Source organism: Glarea lozoyensis (genome assembly GCF_000409485.1).
Source record: "Glarea lozoyensis ATCC 20868 chromosome Unknown GLAREA3, whole genome shotgun sequence".
Taxonomy (NCBI): domain Eukaryota; kingdom Fungi; phylum Ascomycota; class Leotiomycetes; order Helotiales; family Helotiaceae; genus Glarea; species Glarea lozoyensis.
The window spans coordinates 2,960,366-2,983,310 of NW_007360998.1; the positions used below are offsets into that span (position 1 = coordinate 2,960,366).

Sequence of the window (22,945 nt, forward strand, 5' to 3'; positions counted from 1 at the left end):
GGGGCCGAGCTGGCCAGCATATCACTCAGAGGAATATCCTATGGCACAGGTACGGCGTGACAGTCATCTGGTGTATTGAGGTAGCATAGTTTTCTTAGTTATTTGCAACATACCCTCCTCGACGATAATAGCATTGTGTTATGAGTGATTGCCGTCTTTTGTTTGTCAAGCATCTAATCAAAAAAGTGGGGGTGGGGTAAATGTGCTGGTAGTAAATATTGGGCTTTGATGCACAAACCTTTTTCTATAGAATGAAGTTTAACATAACTGTGAATTGTCGAGTAGTGATGAATATCTATCTCATCTGTTCATAATTACAATTCGAGGTTCACGTCGTGGTAGTGTGAAAGGATTTAAATTCAGGTAGAGAGGGGAGCTTAGTGAGGGGCATTCAGGGAGCCCGATAGGCAGCGCGCTAAGCCGCTATCTGGCTCGCTTAGGCCAAAATCCACAGAAGAGGACTCAACAACCAATGTTTTGTCTTTGCCTTGTGAACAGCATCTTTTGACAACTCACAAGCTTCACAACTTGTCTGCCCGCGTTTCTCGTTTCATATACTTACGACCGCACTCTCACGTGTCTGCCACTACATTTCAACCCTAAAACGACTTCTAGAAATAAAAATGGCGGATCCAACTACAGGCGCCAGTGCTAGCTCTGAGCCAAAGCTTGAGCCAAAGTTGACGGAAATGGCTACGCATCCTATCGGTACCGGAGAGGGGACTGAGAAGAAGGAGACGGAGGATCCGAAGAAGGAGGGTGAGGATACTACTGTATGTGCGATTTCTTTTCAGATGGAGATGGGATGGAAAAGCGTCCGCGGGGTCGAGGTTGCGGGGCGGTGATCGAGGGGTGGTTTAGCGGATCGTATCTGGATTTTGCTAACTATTCTTGCTATGCAGACTGTTACTGAGAAGGCCACTGGTGCTGCTTCAACCGCCGCTGCGACTGTTACCTCTGCTGCTGTTGGCGTGAAGGACAATGTTTTCGCAATGTTCGGTGGTGGTGCTAAGAAGGAGAAGACTGAGGATGAGGACCGTGGTGATAACTCTGGATCTGCTAAGGCTCAGAAGGAGGCTGCTGCGGCAGAAAACCCAGAGGTATGTCTATAACTAGTATGATAAAGACGTAAAAGTCTGGTGGCTAACACGAGTGGCAACACAGGATGAGGCACCAGAGTCGGAAGATGTTCACTTCGAGCCAGTCATTAGACTTACCGAGAAAGTCGACGTCAAGACCAATGAGGAACTCGAGGAGCAGATGTTCAAGATGCGCGCCAAATTGTTCAAGTTCGATAATAGCAACAAGGAGTGGAAAGAGCGTGGAACTGGTGATGTCAGACTCCTAAAGCACAAGGAGAACCAGAAGACCAGATTGGTTATGCGAAGAGACAAGACTTTGAAAGTCTGCGCGAACCACTACAGTACGTAGATTAAGCAGTCTTGTAGTTTTGGGAAAATGCTAATATTAGTTAGTTGTTCCGGAAATGAAGCTATCTCCTAACGTCGGATCGGACCGCAGCTGGGTTTGGACAGCGGCCGCAGATGTCAGCGAGGGAGAGCCAGAGGCACAAACTCTTGCTATTCGATTTGCCAACTCTGAGAGTAAGTCAATTCAATATGTTTGCTATTTGGCGTACGATACTAACAGGATACAACAGACGCCAACCTATTCAAGGAGGCATTTATCAAGGCCCAACAAGACAACGAGGCTCTTTTCGCCAAGTCCTAAATCCTAAACCAAATAAATTAAGACTCGATTTCCCCGATTTCCCCACAGTAACGACCCCACTTCATTTTCATCTACGAGATTCCCCCTCCTTTGCCCAGTCAGCACACACAAATTCCCCCAGCGCAATCGTTACTGTGTCTTAAAACGACGAAAATCTTCGGTGCGGACAGTCTTCGGTCTTGAATCTTCCTCTACCTAACCTCATTTTCCTGCATTGTTGAGCGAAGTCATGCGTGGGATGCTCTTTGGGTCTGATGGATGGATGGAAAGGGTACGGCCGCAAGATTTAAAGAAGCTGCTGGTTTGATAGGACTAGTGGTTTTTCGGGTCGTTGGTGAGATGGAGGAGAGGAGCAGATAGTGATTGTAATTAGACTAAATAACTGTCCCCCCTCTTTGTCCCCGAGATGTGTTTACGTTTGTTGTAGTGACGTGAAAATATAAGGATTTGGAGTGAGCAGTTTTGAGTTGTGTATCATTAGAGTCATAAGCAAACTTTTATTATTGCTGTTATCGACTCAATGTTGGGGTCTGAGGGCTCAAACTTGAGGTTTGGTTTTGGACGGTGTCGTGATGTTCTAAAGTTTGATGTTATACCTAGGAATTGTCCTAAGTGAATGTTTAAGTTTGTTCCTAGTGCTGGAGAACTTCAGAGCGTTAGTGTCGTAAGCAAACTCTTATTTTCGTCAGTATCTGCTGAATCCCAGTAATCAAAAGTTTGTTTTTGTAAGGACATCTTGAAGACGCTATAAAGACCATCCCAATACTGCTATATATTAACGTCTGCGAACGTTAAGGGTGATGGTTTTGCTGAAGAAAATATAAGGTATATCTTGTCCTCACCGGGGTGGCAGTAATCTGAACTAAGCTAGCCGGGACCTAAGCTTGGGCCCCGGGCCGGATCCCCCACTCGCGAAGGGGCGGGAATCAAGTTGTATGCACAATATCACCACCAAGCCAGTGACTTTACGCAAATTCAAATCAGATACCCACGACCCGAAGAAGAAATAGAACCAAAAGTCAAACAAAATGGTGGAAGTAAGAGGCATCCCCCAGAAAACTGAGCTTTCTCGAGTCCAATTTGCGACAGCGCGCGAGTTGCGCTACGCGTCCTACTTCGCGACGATGCTAATGATGTGAAAACAGATTAAACGCACAGTGAAGCTGGTGACGGAGCAGCATAATATGTAAGTGCGATTCTGGGCGATTGTGACTACTCTTGGAGAATATAAGCTTATAATATACCAGCGATAAGCCTGCAGAGCAAGAAGGGTTTCCCATGAAGCTATGGAACATTGAAATATTTCTCCTAGACGAAGCAGGGAACGAGAAGCCAGCAAAATGCTTCACCAAAGCAGTTTACACCCTTCATCCCTCATTCGCAAACCCTATTCAAAGTACGAATTTCATTCACACCCTCGAAATCCCCTGGGTACATTCAGAAAGAGGGGTAATTGCTAACACGGTTTGCGCAAATAGCATTCACAGAACCACCATTTCGCTGCGAGAACGAGGGATGGGGAGAATTTGACATGACCATTGATCTCTACACGACTGAGAAAGGCGGCAAGAATACCATAGGACACGATCTTAATTTCGCGAAACCACAATACGAGTCGAGACATCAGGTTTCGTTCAAGAATCCTTCAGCCGCGCTCATGAGCATCCTAAAGGAAACGGGGCCAGTTCCCGGTGACGAAAATGGCCGCAAGAAGGAGGATAAGAAGAGGAAAAGAACGGCGGGGAATGTGGATATGGAGAAATTGGCCGAGAGCCTGCCGAAGTTGGATGAGGAACAGCTGCTGCATGTTGTGCAGATGATTCATGATAATAAGACTGAGGAGACGTACACTAAGAATGACGTTGAGCGTAAGTTGCCCTCTACTGCTGCGGTCAGGAGATACATTTAGATTGGACTTTGGCTAACTTTTGGACAGAGGGAGAATTCCACGTGGATCTTTACACGCTTCCGGAATCTTTGCTGAAGATGCTTTGGGATTATGTTACACAACAGCTAGTCACTCGATAGTTCGACCTCGAAATACCCCGATAAGCGCAAGGTTTTACATACTGTGGATTCTCTATCTCCCATATCTGTGAAACAGTTCCTTCGTGATGGAAAGAGACACCTTTTCGATCCTTATCTAGCGGCGTTCAAGTCCCATCGGTTTTCCTACAATTTTCGGCACTTCTTCAAAAAGTATTCCACGTACCCTCATGGCGTTCAATTTCTTGCTTGCTTCAATGGTGGTGCTAGAGTCGAATGCTCTGACATGCGCGCCTGCATAGCGGCGAATGGGAGAAATACGCTGCTTGATTTGTTTTCATTTAGCGTTTTTTTACATTTGATTACGCACTTTTCTAACTCTTTTTCTCGAACTGGCGTCATGGGGGATGATGGGCTGTGGGGTGGACTTCTTCGAGCTTGTAATCTAGGGCAATGGTTAGTGGGGGGGAATGGTAGGTGGTGAAATAACATGGGGAAGGGAAAGTGGGGTAGGAGGGAGGAGCATACATTGTTATTGAAGATATCCGGATAGTTAGCAGGTAGGATGAATTGGGGTTGAAGAATTGATTGAGGAATTGACAAAATATGTTTGTATCCCTTGCTATTTTTCTGATGTGGATTAAAGCAAAGGAAGATATGGCTGGTCAACGCAAAAGTGTGGTGTGAGATATTCTCCTTTGAACGGGGTTTTCCCATTTAGAGTATAGTTTATAGCTTGAAAATCATGTTTTTATTTCAGAAACGGGTATCTAATGTATATGCTAACAAAACCCATGCCCTACCAGTTGTCCAATTCCTGTCAAACGCCAATCCCAATACCCCCTTACCACCCACTTTTCCTTCGTGAAGTCATTCATCATCTCCAAAACCCAATTTCATTTTCTTCCCCTTCTTCTTCATCGCTGGTCTCTTTGGTCCACTCTTCTCAACTTTTGCTGGTACATCTAATTTTCCGGGCTCTTGTATGCGCTTTTTCGCTTTCACATACGACTCCCCCTCGCCCTTCCCATCTACAAGGAAATTTACGATGTCTTTCGCTGGATATTTTTAATCCATCCCCTCCTAAAGCCTCTCACTCGTCATCCCCAAAACTCAGTTTCACTTTCTTCGCCTTCTTCTTCGCCGTCGCGGGTTTCTTGGCCCCACTATCACCAATGGTCTTCTTTTCAGATTTCGTGTCGTCGGCTTTCCCGGTGACATGTTTCTTTGCTTTCACGTACGCCTCGCCCTCATCTTCACTCCCGCCTATGACCTTCCCGACTTTTCGCTTTTTGGTCGCGCCTATGGTTGCTACTTTCTCTTCTTTTGCCTTGACTAGTTCCTGCGTATCCTCCTCCTTCTCCTCGTCCAGGGTTTCTTCTACATTGGGTTTCTCCTCCTCCCCATCTTTCTCCCTCTCCTCCCACTCCCCCATCGTCAACGTCTCCCCCGTCTCCTCATTAAAATACACAGGCTCGTCATCTGCGATCTCCTCATCCGTCCGGTTCTTCTTCGCGCGTGCAATGGTGTATTCATGGCGCCCGGAGGTGTTTGCGTTGTTGGCCTGGAGACGGGCGAGGAAGGGCGGGAGGGAGGTGTTGTAGGATAGGTTTTTGGGCGTTATTTTGGGGGTGGACATTGTGAGCGTGATTGAAGGACGACGCAGTGGTAGATAATGAGGTTGGTGTGGCAGGAGAATCGTACGTTTTTGCTATGTCACTGATGCATCGAATGTGCTTAGGGTCGCGCTATCGTAGCCTCGATCCACGGGAGGGTTTTTGACAGTTGCTAATGTAGGTTGTTGGTTGGTTCCTGGGCGTTTTGAAGGTTGTAATGGCTTGCATACAGGATTGGAAATGGTACAATGACTGGTATAATATGGAAAGAAGCTTATGTGATGTTGTACGGCTGTTTCGATGTTGTATGGTTGGTGTGAAGCAAATGCAAGCATATACTATGCTTCAGCCTCATCCGATAAGAAAAGAAATATATGGGCTAAAGAGCTTGGCATCTCATCCAATGGGGATCTTCTCAAATGGATTGGTGTCTTGAAAGGGAATTAAAAAGTTCTCGGCCGTTTGAGCGCCACCCCGGATGTTCCTTGTAAATACGGAGTACGAGCTCGAAGATGTCAAGAGCAAGCTCTAGAATCCAGATACGATGGCTAGGCCAAAAAGCGTGTGCTGCAAGTATGGATGATATACCTACCTAGGTATTAATAAGTCTGTATCAAATTTCGAAACAAAAGGGTCATACAAATAATTATTTGTACAATTGTTTTGCCAACAGAAGCGGCCTTTCCCCTTTACCCTGCTGTACATATATGCTGCCAAGAACCAATCTGTATTCGCCTAAATTCCCAGGTTGAGCAACGGCAGAACCTCCTATCGTGGACATCCAAATCTCTGTCTCCAATTCAACATTAACGTCAACAGCTCAACCACCTTTGGACGACACTTTCAAACGCCCACGATCATCGCGACGCCCGCATTGAATGCCATAGATTGGCCACTCTTCGTCTGCCGCATAAGAGCGCTGAAGACGACACCTCCATCCGACGCGTCATCGCAAAGAAGTATTTCTTTCCTCGAGGAACCTCTCCTCTAGCCGCTCGTTACCAGCATCGTCGGGTCTGCATATACGTTTGCTTGAGTTTATATAATCAGTCGTTGTTTCGATCCAATTCCGCTTCTCCGAAATACAATTTATAATATCGATCCTCGACAGTCAACCTCTCTTCTCCATCCTGGGGCCGACAAAAGCCCCCCTTTCCAGAATCACTTCTCCCTGAGCTTCTCACGCCGTCGCAGCCATGGGGTTTGTGCAACGAGTTATGAGGCGTCTGCCTTCGGCGCAGAATGTACCAATACTCGATGAGGGAAAGTCGAAGGGCAAGAACACATCCCGATTGGCGTTTTTTCGGCGGCCGCTCAGGTTAAAGGGCAATTCCAGGATTTCTGTACCACTCGGCGTTGTTCTCCTTTTTCCATGTATTGTTGTTGTGTTGATATTGGTGCTGTTTGTCCGACATCCTAAATCAGGGGTCGGCATATTAATGCCCGCTGGAGCACCACCAGCTATTAGGTATGTTGAGCTCATTTTCTGCGAATTGGCAAGCGCAAGATCTGACAGTTTGCAACAGGAAGATCAGTGAAGAGCATGACAAGGTGTTCGTAACGGGGTGCATGGAGCCAGATACGTCGAAACCGAGGGCGAATGCGGCATTCGTGGTGCTGGCGAGAAATAAGGAACTGGATGGTGTGATACAATCCGTAAAGTCGATCGAAAGACATTTCAACCGGTGGTACCATTACCCATATGTTTTCTTGAACGATGAGAAGTTCAATGAGACGTTCAAAGCTACTATTCAGAATTACACCAGTGGTTCAGTGGAGTTCGGGCTTATTGACCCTTCAACTTGGGGTTTCCCGGACTGGATCGATCCAAAGGTTGCCAAGGAGGGTATTGCGAAACAAGGAGATGCCGCAATCATGTATGGTGGAATGGAGAGTTACCACGCCATGTGTCGATTCTACTCAGGGTATGATACACTTTCACGTTCCGCGGACGGCCGATTAACATGTGATAGATTTTTCTACAAGCACCATCTTTTGGACAAGTACGAATGGTACTGGCGGTTGGAGCCAGAGATCAAGTACTTCTGCGACATTACCTAGTAAGAAGCCTTGGTCTGTTTATACCCAGCATTTGCTAATATTCTACAGCGACCCTTTCCTCAAGATGATTGAAACGAACAAAACTTACGGCTTTACGATCGCGGTCAAGGAATTGAAGGAAACCGTACCAAACATTTTCAGATATGCTTCTGCATACAAGAGAGTTAATAATATCACATCCCAAGGTCTCTGGGAAATGTTCGTGGAGCCGCAACCAGATGAGCCAAAGGAGGAGCCAGATACCAGTCCCAACACCCACAACCTTCCCGAACAAATTCTTAATGGCGATCCATCCCGCGCAAATCTACCTCCTATCGATGGCGAAGCAATGGAAGGCGAGAAATACAATATGTGCCATTTCTGGTCGAATTTTGAGATCGCTCGTCTTAGTTGGTTTAGAAGCAAGGAATATGAAGATTTTTTCCAAATGATGGATCGTAGTGGAGGATTCTGGATGGAAAGAGTATGCGATCCAATCTCAATATATGAACCAAGCTAACAATATCTAGTGGGGTGATGCACCGATTCATTCTCTCGCCGCTGGTGCTCTTCTGGCTCCTCGAGACATCCATTACTTCCGAGACTTCGGTTATAGACACACCACGATCCAACATTGTCCCGCAAATGCGCCATCCCGTCAACTAGCAAGGTCACCATTTTTGGAAGCGACAACTGTAGACGAGAAGAAACGCAAAGAAGAAGATGAATATTGGGATTCGTGGGATACACCCAAGGAGAATGGTGTAGGATGCAGATGTAGGTGCGACACTGATATTGTCGATGTAGAAGGCAAACAAGGATCCTGCTTAGCAGAATGGGTAGATGTGGCTGGTGGATGGGCCAGTCCTTGATATGGCAACTTTGTAGCATGGATCCAAGGGAGGGTAATGGGTGTGTCGGCGTTGTGGAGATTTGGAACTCGAAGTTCTCAGGAAATAAGAAAGATGCACGAGCACCTTGTGCAAATACAATTGGTTTTTACGGTAGATTTGAGTGCTGATGTGAATTGTTTGAGAGGTGAAATTGGTGTGTGAAGGGAAGATGTGGCCTTCGAGGTGAAAGGTACGTTGTGTGTGAGTGTGAGTGTGAGTGCGTGTGTATGTGTGTGCGCGCATTGCAGGATTTATTTTGAGGTGAGAGGAAAATAGATAAATGTTGCATTATGGCGTTTCGAGGGCTGGGAGAGCGATTCTTAAGTAGGATGAAGCCTGTCTTTGCCAAGAATGTGGATAGAAGAAATTGTTATTTAATTGCGTTTTCCCTGCGCAGATTTGGGGCGCTCGTAAGGACTTGGGTTCTATCTTTCCGCATACTCTACACACTAAATATCTAACTTGTGGCGATAGCTTTTCAAAAAGCCCAGATCTGGGATTAAAAGCTACTTAGCCATCAATCTAGAGCTATATCCTAAACCTCATGGTGCTTAGGAGTGGACTCCCCCGGAAATCTCAAGAGATAATTTCCAAGAACAATATGATCATCTAGGAGATCACTTCGAGTTGTCTATTAGTATCTATCTAAATTCAGCTTATGTTAATGCATTCTAAAGTTGAATTTAGTGAGATGTCTGTCTCAACATCCCACTCAACATCCCACCTTTTAACCACTGTATTTGTCTCTATGTTCGGATTGACATAAAGACGCAAATGAGATTGGAAGGTTTTCCGATTTGTCGCGCTAATGCAGTATTGATAGCTTATGCGGGGAAACTTGCCTAGAAACCATATGGAGCTTTCTGCTTGTGATGGATGGTCTCGCCTAATGCAAGGGGATGAGAGACGTCGATCGCTTAATAATTATCTAGATCTTCAGCGTCATTCGAATTGCAAAGTCTGGGCTTGGTATAAATGGTATGAAAGTGAGTCGCCTCTTGAAGATGATAGAAATGCTCTCATATATCCCGACCATTCGAGGTGTTGAAGTGATTATACCTTTTCACTTTCATCAAAATGACGACGTCGACTACGTTAACGGTTGAAGCGCACGAAGGCATTCTTTCCTTGCCGATTCCACCGCAGAAAATCGTGCCTCATGATTATCCTTCAGTACCAACCCGGTCGATTGAATTGCAACGAATTTCGGGCGGTGGTACGCTTGAAAACCACTGTGATAATCAAACGGATCCGACAACGGAACAGTCGAACATTCCTCCTCGAGACTCAGTATTCGATCAAAAGCAAACTTTGTGGAAACCTTATATGAACAGGTTTCGTGTAATAGGATGTTGTTTAACCGGTTTCGCGAATGGGATGAATGATTCTGCTCCTGGGGCTTTGATTTCGAGTATTGAGACGTACGGTTGACTTTTTGTAAAGTTCTTTATTTGGCTAATGAGTGGTAGACACTACGGCATCGGATACGGAACAGTATCTACGATTTTCATCTGCAATGCTCTCGGTTTTATTGCTGCAGCGACGTTCGTCAACGGGCTGGCTACCAGAATTGGACGTGGAAAAACGCTGATTATCTCGGAGAGCCTTTTAATACTCGCTTACACGATTCTTGCAATTACACCTCCTTTTCCCGTCGTTGCGCTTTCGTAAGTCCAACCACAACCGATTCCATAACACCTTCTAAAAACCCTCCAGATTCTTCATCTCAGGCATAGGCATGGCAATAAATCTCGCAATAAGCCAAGTATTCTGCGCCTCTCTCGCAAACAACACCGCCATAATCGGCGTCTACCAAGGCGCCTATGGAATCGGTGGTGTCGTATCGCCCTTGATAGCTACACTCATGATATCAAACGGCTGGATTTGGTCGCGCTTTTATATCCTAGAATTGGGTCTCGCGAGTTTCAATCTCTTCTTCGCTTCCTGGTCATTCTGGAATTATGAGAAAGAGTGTGAGATAGCACTACCAGCTCCTACCAGCGATGAGAATATAAGTCGTCAGCACAGTTCGAAGAATCTAGGTCGGAGATGGAAGTCGTTCAAGACGCTTTTGAAGAACAAACCTACGTTGCTCGGATCAGCCTTCATTTTCGTGTATCAAGGCGCCGAAGTTGCGATTTCCGGGTGGATCATTTCATTTTTGGTACAGTTTCGGCATAGTGATCCGAGTAAAGTCGGGTATGTGACTTCGGGTTTCTGGGGCGGGATTACACTAGGTATCTACACTACACTTCACAACAATTTGCCGTTCCAAAGCATTAATCTTTCATAGGTCGCTTCACACTATCCTTCCTAGCCCACCGCATCGGCGAACGCACCTTTGTCCTTATTGCCACATTCGGCGTAAGTCCCCATTTCCCCCATAGCCCTTTTCCCCTACAATCTAACCTCCCCAGGCACTCATTCTCGAGCTCACAATTTGGTTCATCCCCTCCATCCCCGGCGCCTCCGTCTTCGTCGCGCTCTCCGGCTTCCTCCTCGGTCCCATCTATCCCTGTGCCGTCCACGTCCTCCAGAAACTCATCCAACCTGAGATGTTAATCTCCTCGCTTTCTGTAATCGGCTCGTTGGGTAGTTCAGGCGGTGCGGTGGCGCCGTTCGTGACGGGCATTCTAGCTCAGAGTGTGGGCACTTTTGTACTGCATCCTGTCTGTATTGGACTTTTTGTGGCGATGGGGGTGAGTTGGTGGGTTTTGCCGAGGGTGGAGAAGAGGGATGAGTAGATTTTCTGGGTTCGGATGCAAATTAAGTACACCAATTTCTGTATCAAAAGGCGGCTGAACGACGTTGTATTAAGTTCTCGAGAAAACTTAGAAGCGCTGCAATACAGCTACTTAACGTGTAAAGCAGTACGGCCTGTTAGACTGAAAAGGTAAACCTTGACACAAACAACTTACTTTTCTCTTCTGCCATAATTACCGAGAGCGATACTCTGTTATTCCAAAAAATGTATCAAAAAACTCTAAAACGTTTCCTAACACTACTGTTGAAATCAAACCATATTTACGCAAAAGTTGACCTTGGAAGGAAGTGGGTCTCGCTAAGCCATTAAGGGGGGAGGGACGAATTTTCACTGTCATTCAGAAGGGTATGTGAAATAGGGCTTTTATGGTTTAACCATGAATTCAGTTTCAAATATGAGGGATTGGGATCGCGTTACGAGCTATATCTGATTTGTTCTTTCGGAAATCAAAATCCGAAGTGTCTTTCCAACAGCATCTGCAACTTTGACATTACTAAGCGGAAGATTCAGTCATTGGACAACACTGCCAAATTGACTTCCAGCGCAATATGTTTCATTATTGGGAACTTCCAATTCCATCTCATTCTTATCAAATGCCTTCAAAATGGCACACGCCCTCTGATGAAGGTTTTCCAATTACAGACCTATCACGTGATAGGACTCTCTGGCTCATGTACCTTCTTGTACCTGTACTTTGTGGAGTTCGAGCGGGGTAATAGGGTAGTTCTATGATGCCTGAATGATTGGAGGTCTAGGGAGGTGAGGTCGCTAGACTTTTGAGCCTTGTTTTGCGAAGATATAACTGTACATAAAGGGACTTTCTATAAGATGTATTTCGAGAAGATTAAAGAGTATAAATTGTAAGTATTCTAAGTAAGATAATCTAAGTATATAATTACTTCTAGAAAAGTATTTTATATCTAGAGAGAAGTAAATAAAATAATATAACGTATAGCTTTTCTATAGAAAATAATTAATTATAGATATAACTAATTTTAAGTATAATTTTAGAAATACTAGTTAAGCTTAAAATAAATAGTTATATAATAAATTAAGTATATTTACTATAAGAATTAAGTGTATTTTATTTTTCGTTATTCTCATAATACTATCCTAAATTTTACACTATCTATATCCTTGTAGAGTATAGCTACTGTGTACTTTCATCCTCCTGTTACCTTTAAGACGCCTCAATTTACTACAATAGATTTAACCCTAATTTTAAGCCATATACACTCTCCCCTTTCGCAGTACTACCATTTGCCCTATACGTTCATCGTATCGAAATATTCGTCTTTCTAGTTTCGTGCACTCGTGTAGTTCACAGACTGTAAAGTACCCCCGACCCATTAGCTTGCGAAACACAAGGTGTGAGAGAGCAAGAGAGATGTCTTTAAACTAACCACTTTATTAAATGTCCATTTCCCCGGGCCATCGTCAGGATTTGAATGTTCTCTTTTAACGGCAACAACGAAACCAGAATCGTCTCTTGAGACTTCAATTTTCTCCGAATATGTGGTGGTTTGAGCGTCCACCGCGACCACGGGCTGTGGTGCAGGCCGGGTCAAGACCCAGAGATTACCAGCTTATTCTCGGGTTAGGTCACAGGTCCCAGATGTAAATTGATGGAATTTCGCACGTCTATTTGACAATTATTCTGAAAGGAAAATATCAAGTTCATACCGATGGAGAAGATACTGCTGATGAGACTGATGCTCGTATTCCATGACATTGTAACCTGTTTTGCGCGTTCGTGTTGGTGGACCGACTTCCCACAAGAAAGGAATCTGAGCGAGGGCAATCGAAGAAATGTATGGTAGTTTTAAGGCTTGGTATATGGAAGAGAGTTGAGTGGTTCAATCGAAAGCTTTATAGTAGAGGAAATTAACTGACTAAACCAGTTACGTTTAATAAATCTTGATATTGGTCTAATCTTTGGGTATCCTGGCCCTAGTACACTGGGTGTTTCAAATTCATGCTTTGAAGGTAGGCCGTAGGCTACAAGGCAGATTCCGGCTCAATTTTGGGGTCTGTTGGTCTGTTGTTGGTTGCGAACATCACCAAATGTCGCATAGTTTGAACTCTATGTTGGCGAGAAAAACTAACAAATGTACCAGGGAAATTCGAGAGTAGATGTGATCGTATTACGTAAAATTCATCCTCGACTTTACAGAATTCTTGGAAAAGTGTAAGAAACTTATTTCACAGCTGGGCCGAAGTGGCATTTGATTGAGTCACAGATGCACGTATGCAGCACACCGAAGACATTCAAAGTTCCCCTGTAATGGTCTTAGCTTTACAAATGTGCCTACAAAGAAGATAGGGGTTTCATGGCCTGTGGATGTGCGGCCATACTGCTGCGACGAAATCTCTACTACGCACCTCTCGTGTGGCGTATCTATGCTTAAGAATTAGCAAGTAGCATGCTGGCAGTGCTTAATTTCCACCCTTCTAAGTCTCCTCGATATCCAGTCAAAAAAAGCCAAACCTCTATCGTACACACCTGTTGCTTCTAATCAATACAAACATTCAACACAATACTTCAACCACAGAGAAGAAACGATGCCACCAAAAACAAAAGTCAACAACAAGCCAGACGTAAGAATGAAGCATGTTCCAGCAATTAGCATTCTGATCGAGAACCTTGGGTTTCAACCCTCTGCTCGTACAGAGTCGGACGCCTTCATCGGAGCAGTGCATTCATGGCGAAAGAACTACAAGACCGAGAAGGGCCTTCCCGGGAATGAGCTGTTACAATGGAATAACCCAGAAATTCAGCATGAACTCGAGCGCATGGCAGAGAAGTTTGTCGAGTATAATCTCGCCGGCGAGTTGGCGTGGTCAACGGAGCGAGACTGGTTCGAGGGCTCAGAACTTGAGTATCCTGACGACAAAGAGGAGTATGTCGCGATATCATTACGTTCTCGATGACAGTTTGCAGGAACTAATGTCAGTAGAATCATCCGCAATCTAAAACAGTTGTTCTGGAGACAAAATAAATACGCGGAGAAGAATGCGAGTTATATACCTTCGCTTAGGGATGGAGGATCCAGCGCGTCTTCTGCATCTGCAAAGGCTGCCAGGACGAAAACAAATGTCTTTTCAACAAGGTATGTTTGCACTGCAATGGGTTTTCCTTCGCACGACCGAGTCGTTAAGAACCCCATTTGTCTCGTTCGGAGCAGAACATATCGATAGTGGCGCACAACGACAATCTGCAGAAATCAACACCAGTGTGTTGCAAATCTGACGGGACACCCTTCTAGCGTATCGATGCTAGAAACCGACTTTATAACACGACTTCTTTAAACAATTATGTTTACCTTTTGGAATAGAGGTAATATCGTATATTCACTCAGAAGGATTAGGGAAATATACACTTGCGTTATCCTACCCTGAGGGCTGACCCGTCAGTCTTGCAACACATTGGTGCAGAGTGCAGAGAACATACATATCAGTAGACTGACACATATTGCAGCTCTAATAGTTGCACTGATTCGACATCGATAACAGAAAGTAGTAACATTACTGCAAAGCACAAGCAGCCCGCATCCACAACGACAAACGGGCAAGGCACATCGACCACGAGACCTGCTCTTTCCGATATATTCGACGGTCCAAACGATTCAAACGTGAGAAAATATCTCGCCTGTCTGGACATTAAGCTGACAGAGCATAGGTTGATCCTACCGCAACGACTCCATCGAAGAAAAGGGGGAGAAGTGATGATGATTTTGAAACTTCACCACGTCGAACATACAGAAAACGAGCTGCACCAAGCCGTCCTGGATTTGTCCAAACAGAAGAAATGGATGATATTCTATCAGAACCTGATCAGAATGTGATGGAAAGTGTGGAACAGGTAGCATCATGTCAGCCCCGTCCGTTTGCATCGCTGGAGCGCGAATATCGAGAAGCGGAGGCTCCTTGCGCGCCTGTAGCACCTATGGGCATTGGAGAACAATCGACTGCTACTTCGCATATCCCGCAACTCGATGCTAGCGCAGATGAACCTAATACGCGACCAATGAAGTTGAAATGTGTCGCAAAGCCATCGTCACCGCAGTCATCGAGCCCAAAGACAGCTACGGACTTTGGCGAGCAACAGTGGTTGGAGCAAACGATCGCATACTTTACGAAGAAAGACCGCCCAGTGACCGAAAATTCGAACTCAATAAGCATGCAGTATCATGTTCCATATGTCGAAGACGATGTAGATCGAAGTGCTAGTACCTACGGCGTCCAAGTCAGAACTGGACCAAGCACGGATGAATCCGAACAAAGACTGAGAGCAACCAAGCAGCCAGAAGCAGCATCACCACATCGTAACTCGCATAAAGTCACCGAAGTAGATCAATACCACTTGCAGGAAGAACTTGCACTCGAAAACAATACAAAGTTGACGACGCCAATGCCCAGCGTGGAACCACCTGTATCCAAGACTCCTATCAAGTCCTCTCCGCCAAACGAACCATCGAAACCATCAAATCCAAAGAGCGGACCATTACGTATCCAACCCTGGATCATAACCCACAGTCCTCAATACACGCAAGAACTCTGCTCGACACTCAAGTTCCAAGGTATCTCTCTCGAGGCATTCACATCGAACGTAACCAGCTTCACGCAGAATCATGGCATCCTCGAACATTTCAAGCTGAACCTCCAATCTCCCACATCGCACACAAAGCTTACGGTATATCAAAATGATGAAGCTTCGTGGGTGGCTGCAAAGGAAGCATTGGCGGAGAATATAAAGAAGGCGAAATCGGAGGCGAGGAAGCTGGGGAAGAGCGAGACTCTGAAGATTTTGGTGGAGCCGGTATATAGAGAACCCGTTGATCTTAGTGGTAGTACTGATGATGAGGATGAGGAGCTGGACTTTTGAGATTGTGACTTAAGCAGCGTCAAATATAGGATGGGTAATGATTTTGATTTCCGATCTCTTAGTACATGAGGCGACATATATGTATCTACTGGTTGTGTTAGTAACACCTAGTTTAAAAAACTGATGGAACTCTGTTGCGTAGCCAATTTGAGCAATGTGGTTATCTACTGGTACAGATGCTGTTGTCGACGCGCTGGAGCATATGACTATCTCTGCTCTTGACGTTGATCTGTCCTAAAAGCGATGCTACATCCTTTCCGTTACCGTATTCACAGCGAAATCTCGTTAGGGCAGAATTGAAGGCGCTTGCATAGTCTCGCGGAGTACAAGACAAATTGCAGGCGAAACATGATGTTTGCTCAAAACAATTGACGAAATATCGTAATTTCCTCCACGAAGTTGAGAGATTGTTCCGCGTCCAAACTACTCACGGTTCCGCAAAGACTAGTTTCTTAAAAGGATGTGTACTTGATCCCGAAATAATGAGCCGAGAAGAGCGGATGAAAGGAAGAAAGCGAAGGTTTCCAGCAGTATATGTGTGCAAAATCAGCTCACGAGTTTCCACTAGTGTCTTCAGAATGTTTTTTCCGCGATAAAAAGTCCGCAATACATTTTTTTTTGAATATCTCAAACGAAGTGAAGTATTCTGAAGTCATAATCGTCTTGAAAGTTTTGAAGACGGATTTGCGAGATATATCCAGGTGGGGCCATGCTGACCAATTAGAACTATTGTTCTACACGTGCTAGATCCACTCGCAAGCCCGGGCTCTAACGCCGCCAGCCCCCGAATAGTTCCGAATCCTGCTTAGCCGTCCGTCATAAAATTTCGAGCTTCCACTCTCGTCGTTTTAATCTCCCTCCCATCAATTGAAAGAGAATCGCATTCTCACATCTCCTCTCATTCCACCTAATATCCCTTCTCTACATTTACGAACACATATATCGCGATGGCACCACCTGCCACATCGACAGGCTCGGCCAAGGTTGACGCCGTTGTCCAGAATGTCGCTGCGAACACACCAGAAAAGCTGAGCGGTATTGCTCTTTACTCCAGATTCGCCTTAGCTGGTGCAGTCTGCTGTTCAGTAACCCACGGAGGTCTCACACCTGTTGATGTGTAAGTTCTCTTCCAAGGGATTTGCGATTGAGATCGAAATTGTTAGAAATGGGATGCTTTTGCGCAAGTCGAGATAACGCAACAAATAACTGACTTCTCATCTTCGCAGCGTCAAAACCAGAATTCAACTCGACCCAGTCACATACAACAAAGGTCTTGTTGGAGGATTCCGTCAGGTTATTGCGAAGGAGGGTGCTGGTGCTCTTTTGACTGGTTTCGGTCCAACTGCTGCTGGTTACTTCCTTCAGGGCGCACTTAAGTTTGGAGGTTATGAGCTGTTCAAGCAACAGTCAATCAACCTCCTCGGATACGAGACTGCCTCCAACAACCGCACCGCTGTCTACCTCGCATCCGCTGGTATCGCCGAGTTCTTCGCCGATGTTGCCCTTTGCCCTCTCGAGGCCACCCGTATCCGTCTCGTCTCCGAGCCCACATATGCCAATGGTCTTATCGGAGGATTCAGCAAGATGTTGAAGAATGAGGGTATCGGAGCTTTCTATGCTGGTTTCGGACCAATCCTGTTCAAACAGTAAGTTCTGGAAGGAAGCATGATTTATAAAGCTCGGTACTAACAGGCGATTAAGGGTTCCATATACCATGTCCAAGTTCGTCGTCTACGAGAAGGTCGCCGAGGCTATCTACAAGCGTGTTGACAAAAGCACCGCTTCCCCTGGTCTCCAAACCACCATCAACCTCGGTTCCGGTCTCATCGCTGGTTTCGCCGCCGCTATCGTTTCCCAGCCAGCTGACACCATGTTGAGCAAAATCAACAAGACTAAGGGACTTCCTGGAGAGGGAACCACCTCCCGTCTCATCAAGATCGCCAAGGAACTTGGTCTTAGAGGATCGTACGCTGGTATCGGTGCAAGACTTTTGTGAGTTCAGAGAAACGCAGATTTGAGGAGAGTCAAGTACTAATTTCTAAACAGCATGGTCGGTACATTGACCGCAGGACAGTTCGCAATTTACGGTGACTTGAAGAAGGCTTTGGGAGCTGTTGGAGGTGTTGAGATTGCTGCTACAAAATAAGGGGATGATGTAATGGGTGAGAGATTTGCTAACACGAGTATTACGACTACCTCAAAATACCTTTGAGGTATAGCGAAATAGATTAGACGGCGTCCGCAATGTATTTTATTCCTTGTAATACTATTTTGTATAGTTCACACTGTCCCAGAACTTATCGATGACTTATTGATTTGAAACGCTATTTTTGTACTTTGCCAGTACATTCTGAAGCTACAGTTTGAGTCACTTGTGGTTTGGCATATATATTTCAGTATGACGACTATTCAAGGCGCAAGCTATTGAGCATTGACAGTATCACCTTGACATACTCTGCGTACTTTTAACAACTTAGCCAAGTCTCCGCTTCGGCACGTGACAACACTATTTCATAATTTGCTGACCTATTATGACTACCTAGGTAAGACATGGATTCCAACAACAAAACACGCCTGTCCTAACAAATCCTGTTACAGTACAACAGCTTTATTCTCTGCACATTCTTGTCCTGCCAAGTTAATGAAACATATCAGCAGATAAATATTTTTCCAAGCCTCACGATGGTCATCTCGAAGTGTTCGAACTTGTGGTCAGGTTATCAAGAGATTATGGAATTGGTATTAAATCAATTGTCCGGTAATATTCACAACTTTGCTGATAATCATTAGGATGAATACTCGTATGGTCGACGTGTAGGTCTGAAATACCCGCTTGATAAAGAATAAAGCATTTTCGAACTGTCAATGGCATTGTGGTAAGAATCATGAAAGAACATTTACTGCAAGTAGCATACACAGATTTTGACAAAGAGCTCAATCAAATTGTTGTCAAGTGAATCGGTCAAAGCAAAAAATAAAGCCGCACCATTCGTGACTCGGCTTTGTTCATTCATGACTTGACTCTTTCTCGGCCAGGTTTGAGTTGTGAACAGCTTACTTATACCTGAAGCGGATGGGCTTATAATCCTTCGATTTTCCCCTCTGCTCTTCTATTCTCGAGGAAGTAGATTATCTATTAGATAAATCATCAACCAGACAACAAATCAGCTAATCAACCGGCTAACTGATCAATCAATCAGTCATGTCAGACACCACATATCGCAGCTGGTGGGAAGAAGGGAGAAACTACACGCACAAGAGCGAAAGCAAATCATTAATCGACAACCTGGGCTTGGTTCGATATATCCCGCCTACCCGTGGACTCTCTAGTCGCAAGTTTACCGACTTCCCTTTCATGCAGCTTCCGCCAGAACTCCGTCTTGAGGTTTACTCGCTCGCTGGATTCTTCAAACCACACGTCATCTCTCTCGGTAGCAGAGGGCCCGGTAACAGAAAAGCCAGGCGTTCTAGTACACCACCCGTCGCTATACTTATCACGAGAAGTAAGACACCAGTTGAGTTTTACTTCTGCAGAGAATCACGCATGTTAGCGTTAGAGTGCTACCAAAAGCTACAGTTCAAGTGCTATCGCGACGGCCTAAGTCTCGACACCCACATTTACGTAAACCCTGGAATCCCTCATCTAGAGTTGGATCTCAAAGCCAATCCCAATTTTTGGCAGACCGTGTCATTAACAGTGTCGACTTTGCAAAGGTCATGTAGAAAGGAAGACCTTGGCAGGTTCAGAATTATCATTTCGAACACCCCGGCAACTCAGTTCTTCTTGATTGCCAGTGAGGGTCAGGATCATCAGCACAAAGATTTCATGAGGGGAATTGCTTCGTTCATTCTTGAATTAGGTGTAGACCAAGTTGTACTATTGCCAAAAAGGGACGCAAATGATCAAGGGGATGATCCCAAGCAGGATTTAATGAGGGCTGTGGAAAGTGAGTGTATGTATGACAGTGAGCGAACCGTCAAATGGTTTCGAGACATTCGTATTTCTGGGATCGCGAGGATATGGAAAAAACGTGGTCTTGTTTTCACTAGGAGGACAGCAGATTACCCTATTCCAACCCATCCGCGCTCGTATTACTGGTAAATGTAGGTACTGAAGTTTTACTCCCCCAAATGATCGTAAGAGACGTAGCTTCTAGATCAGTATTACTACTATAACAATCCAATTTTTTTCCTTCAGACAATCAGAATACAACTTAACCCCCAATCGTTATATATACTTAAATCTGAGATCCTTCTATCCCCTAAGACTCCGATAGGAGGGCGACATGAACAGATATTTCCTAACCTACAAATTTCCTAACGACAATTTAAGTTTTGGTGACATGAAGATCAATGATTCATACTGTGTGAATAATTATAATATAGTATTCTTCCCAAAATATCTGTAGATTATTAAATGAATGAATTAAAATATAATAAGCTAAACTTAACAAAAGTTGTTATAAACAACCCTGCTAGAGAATTTTCTTTTCCTCATCTAGCATCCCTCCAGTAATCTGCTCTCAAAAGAAGGCGTAGATCTCTTCACTTATAAAGATATACAGACCGACAATCTTCAGACCCCCATTCCTAACAAACATGATCACCTGACAGGTCTCCACGAAACGTGACTTAGGCGCGCAGTTATATTTCCTCACGTTTCTGAGGAAATACCCTGATAGCATACAAATAAATCTTTTGCTTAACACCTCTAGTTAGCGTAGCAGAAATGCCAGGCGAGCTCTCGTACTTGCCCGTAGAGACTGCAACCGGCTTTGAGTCATTATCGAGCAACCTACCACCCGCACCTGTCACAAGCTCTTTCCAGGAAGAGAGCTTTAACCTTATGGGCTTGCCTATGGAACTACGGTTCAAGATATATCATCTATCATTCTTCTCTCCACAAATCCTACTCATCCATCAACGCAATCTATCCTTGAATGAACCACGTGGATTGAGATTACCACTTGGACTCCAAATCAACCGCGAAATCCGCAACGAGGCGATAAAACATTTCACACGCTGGGAACTGTCAACTGATGCTAGGATCAAGATCAAAAACTGTCCCTACATATACATCAATACCACGACGGACTATCTAGAAATCCAACGGCTCTCCCAATGGGCTTTCACGAATTACGCGATCGACGTTGTGCGCGCTTTGGAGCCTTGCATACAACTATCGAAGCTCTCGATCATTATTCAAGATAACTCTACGTGTGACCTGGAAACTTTGCTGCTTGTTCTACAACACCGGAAAGGATTTCGTGATGTGAAAAGAATTCTGCATGAGTTGCAGGTTGCGGAGGTTATATTGCTTGTTCGTAATACTAAGAATAAGGATATTGTTGATGTGGAGAGGCAGTTGAAGGCTACGCTGGATCAGAGGCAAAAAGATGCTTTGTTTCATACTTTGCAAGAGGAAAGTGAGAATCTTCCTGAGCCTGTGGATGATTGCTTTAGTGGGCCTGTTAGGATTGGGAATAGAGTGGGAGTTCGTTTGAAGAGAGCTGTCTAGTTTGATGGGTTATGTATTATATAGGGTAAAGAGAGACCTTTAGCGAGAGGTTACGTATCTATCAAAATAACCTCTTATTAGTCTGGGTTGTGGATTTCTTGCTCACAAGTTTATGTTTTCTGGCCTGCGACTTTCCGTATTGTTTTAAGGAATATGCCTTTCCAAGGAGACTCTCAGTTCATCAATTTATAAAGCATTTCTGGTTAGAGTTAGGGAATATCCTTCTTTGTCCTTCAAGAAACATACAACAGGTCTTACTATCACAAAGTGTGGTCATAGTTGTTAATATATGAATAATGAATCGGTTCAGCTGTACTTTGTATATTAGATCAAGTTCACGATTTTTTACAAATTCATGTTCAGCCACCAACCACTTTCAGTAAACTGTTACGAGCTTCTGAAACCAGTCCTTGCTGTCACAACACAGTTCACCACTTACTCATGTTCACCCATCTTGATCGTATAAACACAAATTTCTCCTCCATTTTATCCACATAATTACCAAACAAACACACTCCAAAATGGACCTTGAAGATATTCCATCTGAATCGGTTCGCACTATGAACATAGCGTCTACAAACATCGCCACAACTACCTCTGTCTCCCAAAAACTATTCAATTTCTCGGGCCTTCCGAATGAGCTCCAGTTCGCAATTATACATCTCACCTACGAGCCACAAACAATTGTTATCGAAAACGCTTTCGATCCTAATACTGTAGCTCGCAGAAAGACTCCTACACCTGTAGCTCTTCGTCTTAATGACGCTTGTCGAGCAGAAGCGTTAAAACATTACGAACTATTGAAGTATTTCGGTCCACCTGGAATAGACTTTGACAGATGGCCACGCATTTATATTAACTTCAAGACCGACAGAATTCACTTAGTCCAAAATCCTCCTATAAAACTAGCTGAGTTGTTTTTGATGCCATCGAGTTCGCATTTTCATTCAAGTATGGACCAGATGAAGGAGCGGTGTGGGGTTGGGGCGATTATGTCGTATGGGAGCAGCGGGAACGACTATGTAACAGACCAATACGTTGCGACGATTCAACTGTAACCATAATTCTTGAAGAGCCTAAAGGTAATCTACCTTCCTCGGTGGAAATATTCGTCTATTATGAAATTGAGTTCTGAAACTCACGAACAGGTGAGAAAGCCGATTGGGCACTACATCTTCCTCGGGTTATGGAATCTCTTGTACTCTTTTCATGACGGAATAATAACATTTGGGAATCCCCGGCAGGGTGCAGCTAGCCAGTGGTGTCTTTTTATTAGTAGCTGGGCGCCTAATGATAAGTATGAATAACATAGCTGAGGGGGCCATGGATTATGCGGTGGTGTAATTATATTTGGATGTCAGTATTATTAAATATATAAGTTTACATCACTTACTACCAGGGTTTCCTATTTAGTAACCTAAACTATACCTAAGGCCTCCGTGGGTTAGTACCCTACCTATAAAGATATACTTAGGTATAGTACCTAAAAAATATTAGGGGTACCTAGGGTAC

The 22,945-nt window shown here is 44.6% G+C and overlaps 10 protein-coding genes across 10 annotated transcripts; 9 read left to right on the forward strand and 1 right to left on the reverse strand.

Moving 5' to 3' along the window:
- Positions 1–623: 623 nt before the first annotated feature.
- GLAREA_00958 (PH) lies at positions 624–1,731 on the forward strand (the record flags this gene model as incomplete). Its single annotated transcript, XM_008085716.1, has 5 exons — positions 624–773; positions 903–1,100; positions 1,165–1,423; positions 1,476–1,604; positions 1,661–1,731. The coding sequence occupies 5 exons, from the start codon at positions 624–626 to the stop codon at positions 1,729–1,731; spliced, it is 807 nt and encodes a 268-aa protein (XP_008083907.1).
- Positions 1,732–2,759: 1,028 nt separating this feature from the next.
- GLAREA_00959 (uncharacterized protein) lies at positions 2,760–3,759 on the forward strand (the record flags this gene model as incomplete). Its single annotated transcript, XM_008085717.1, has 5 exons — positions 2,760–2,768; positions 2,877–2,917; positions 2,979–3,127; positions 3,210–3,599; positions 3,668–3,759. The coding sequence occupies 5 exons, from the start codon at positions 2,760–2,762 to the stop codon at positions 3,757–3,759; spliced, it is 681 nt and encodes a 226-aa protein (XP_008083908.1).
- A 1,051-nt stretch (positions 3,760–4,810) lies between these two features.
- GLAREA_00960 (uncharacterized protein) lies at positions 4,811–5,356 on the reverse strand (the record flags this gene model as incomplete). The annotated part of the gene is made up of 1 exon (XM_008085718.1): positions 4,811–5,356. The coding sequence occupies one exon, from the start codon at positions 5,354–5,356 to the stop codon at positions 4,811–4,813; it is 546 nt and encodes a 181-aa protein (XP_008083909.1).
- A 1,173-nt stretch (positions 5,357–6,529) lies between these two features.
- Positions 6,530–8,245, forward strand: GLAREA_00961 (Nucleotide-diphospho-sugar transferase; the record flags this gene model as incomplete). Its single annotated transcript, XM_008085719.1, has 5 exons — positions 6,530–6,801; positions 6,860–7,258; positions 7,307–7,393; positions 7,443–7,857; positions 7,904–8,245. 5 exons carry the CDS (start codon positions 6,530–6,532, stop codon positions 8,243–8,245), a joined length of 1,515 nt encoding a protein of 504 aa, XP_008083910.1.
- Positions 8,246–9,343: 1,098 nt separating this feature from the next.
- Positions 9,344–11,010, forward strand: GLAREA_00962 (MFS general substrate transporter; the record flags this gene model as incomplete). The annotated part of the gene is made up of 5 exons (XM_008085720.1): positions 9,344–9,687; positions 9,736–9,933; positions 9,983–10,503; positions 10,560–10,630; positions 10,684–11,010. 5 exons carry the CDS (start codon positions 9,344–9,346, stop codon positions 11,008–11,010), a joined length of 1,461 nt encoding a protein of 486 aa, XP_008083911.1.
- A 2,582-nt stretch (positions 11,011–13,592) lies between these two features.
- On the forward strand, positions 13,593–15,915 carry GLAREA_00963 (uncharacterized protein; the record flags this gene model as incomplete). Its single annotated transcript, XM_008085721.1, has 4 exons — positions 13,593–13,930; positions 13,988–14,140; positions 14,509–14,662; positions 14,710–15,915. 4 exons carry the CDS (start codon positions 13,593–13,595, stop codon positions 15,913–15,915), a joined length of 1,851 nt encoding a protein of 616 aa, XP_008083912.1.
- A 947-nt stretch (positions 15,916–16,862) lies between these two features.
- GLAREA_00964 (Mitochondrial carrier) lies at positions 16,863–18,061 on the forward strand (the record flags this gene model as incomplete). Its single annotated transcript, XM_008085722.1, has 4 exons — positions 16,863–17,032; positions 17,142–17,561; positions 17,617–17,907; positions 17,962–18,061. The coding sequence occupies 4 exons, from the start codon at positions 16,863–16,865 to the stop codon at positions 18,059–18,061; spliced, it is 981 nt and encodes a 326-aa protein (XP_008083913.1).
- Positions 18,062–19,117: 1,056 nt separating this feature from the next.
- On the forward strand, positions 19,118–20,017 carry GLAREA_00965 (uncharacterized protein; the record flags this gene model as incomplete). Its single annotated transcript, XM_008085723.1, has 1 exon — positions 19,118–20,017. One exon carries the CDS (start codon positions 19,118–19,120, stop codon positions 20,015–20,017), a length of 900 nt encoding a protein of 299 aa, XP_008083914.1.
- A 627-nt stretch (positions 20,018–20,644) lies between these two features.
- On the forward strand, positions 20,645–21,433 carry GLAREA_00966 (uncharacterized protein; the record flags this gene model as incomplete). The annotated part of the gene is made up of 1 exon (XM_008085724.1): positions 20,645–21,433. The coding sequence occupies one exon, from the start codon at positions 20,645–20,647 to the stop codon at positions 21,431–21,433; it is 789 nt and encodes a 262-aa protein (XP_008083915.1).
- A 521-nt stretch (positions 21,434–21,954) lies between these two features.
- On the forward strand, positions 21,955–22,491 carry GLAREA_00967 (uncharacterized protein; the record flags this gene model as incomplete). The annotated part of the gene is made up of 1 exon (XM_008085725.1): positions 21,955–22,491. One exon carries the CDS (start codon positions 21,955–21,957, stop codon positions 22,489–22,491), a length of 537 nt encoding a protein of 178 aa, XP_008083916.1.
- Between the last annotated feature and the right edge of the window lie 454 nt (positions 22,492–22,945).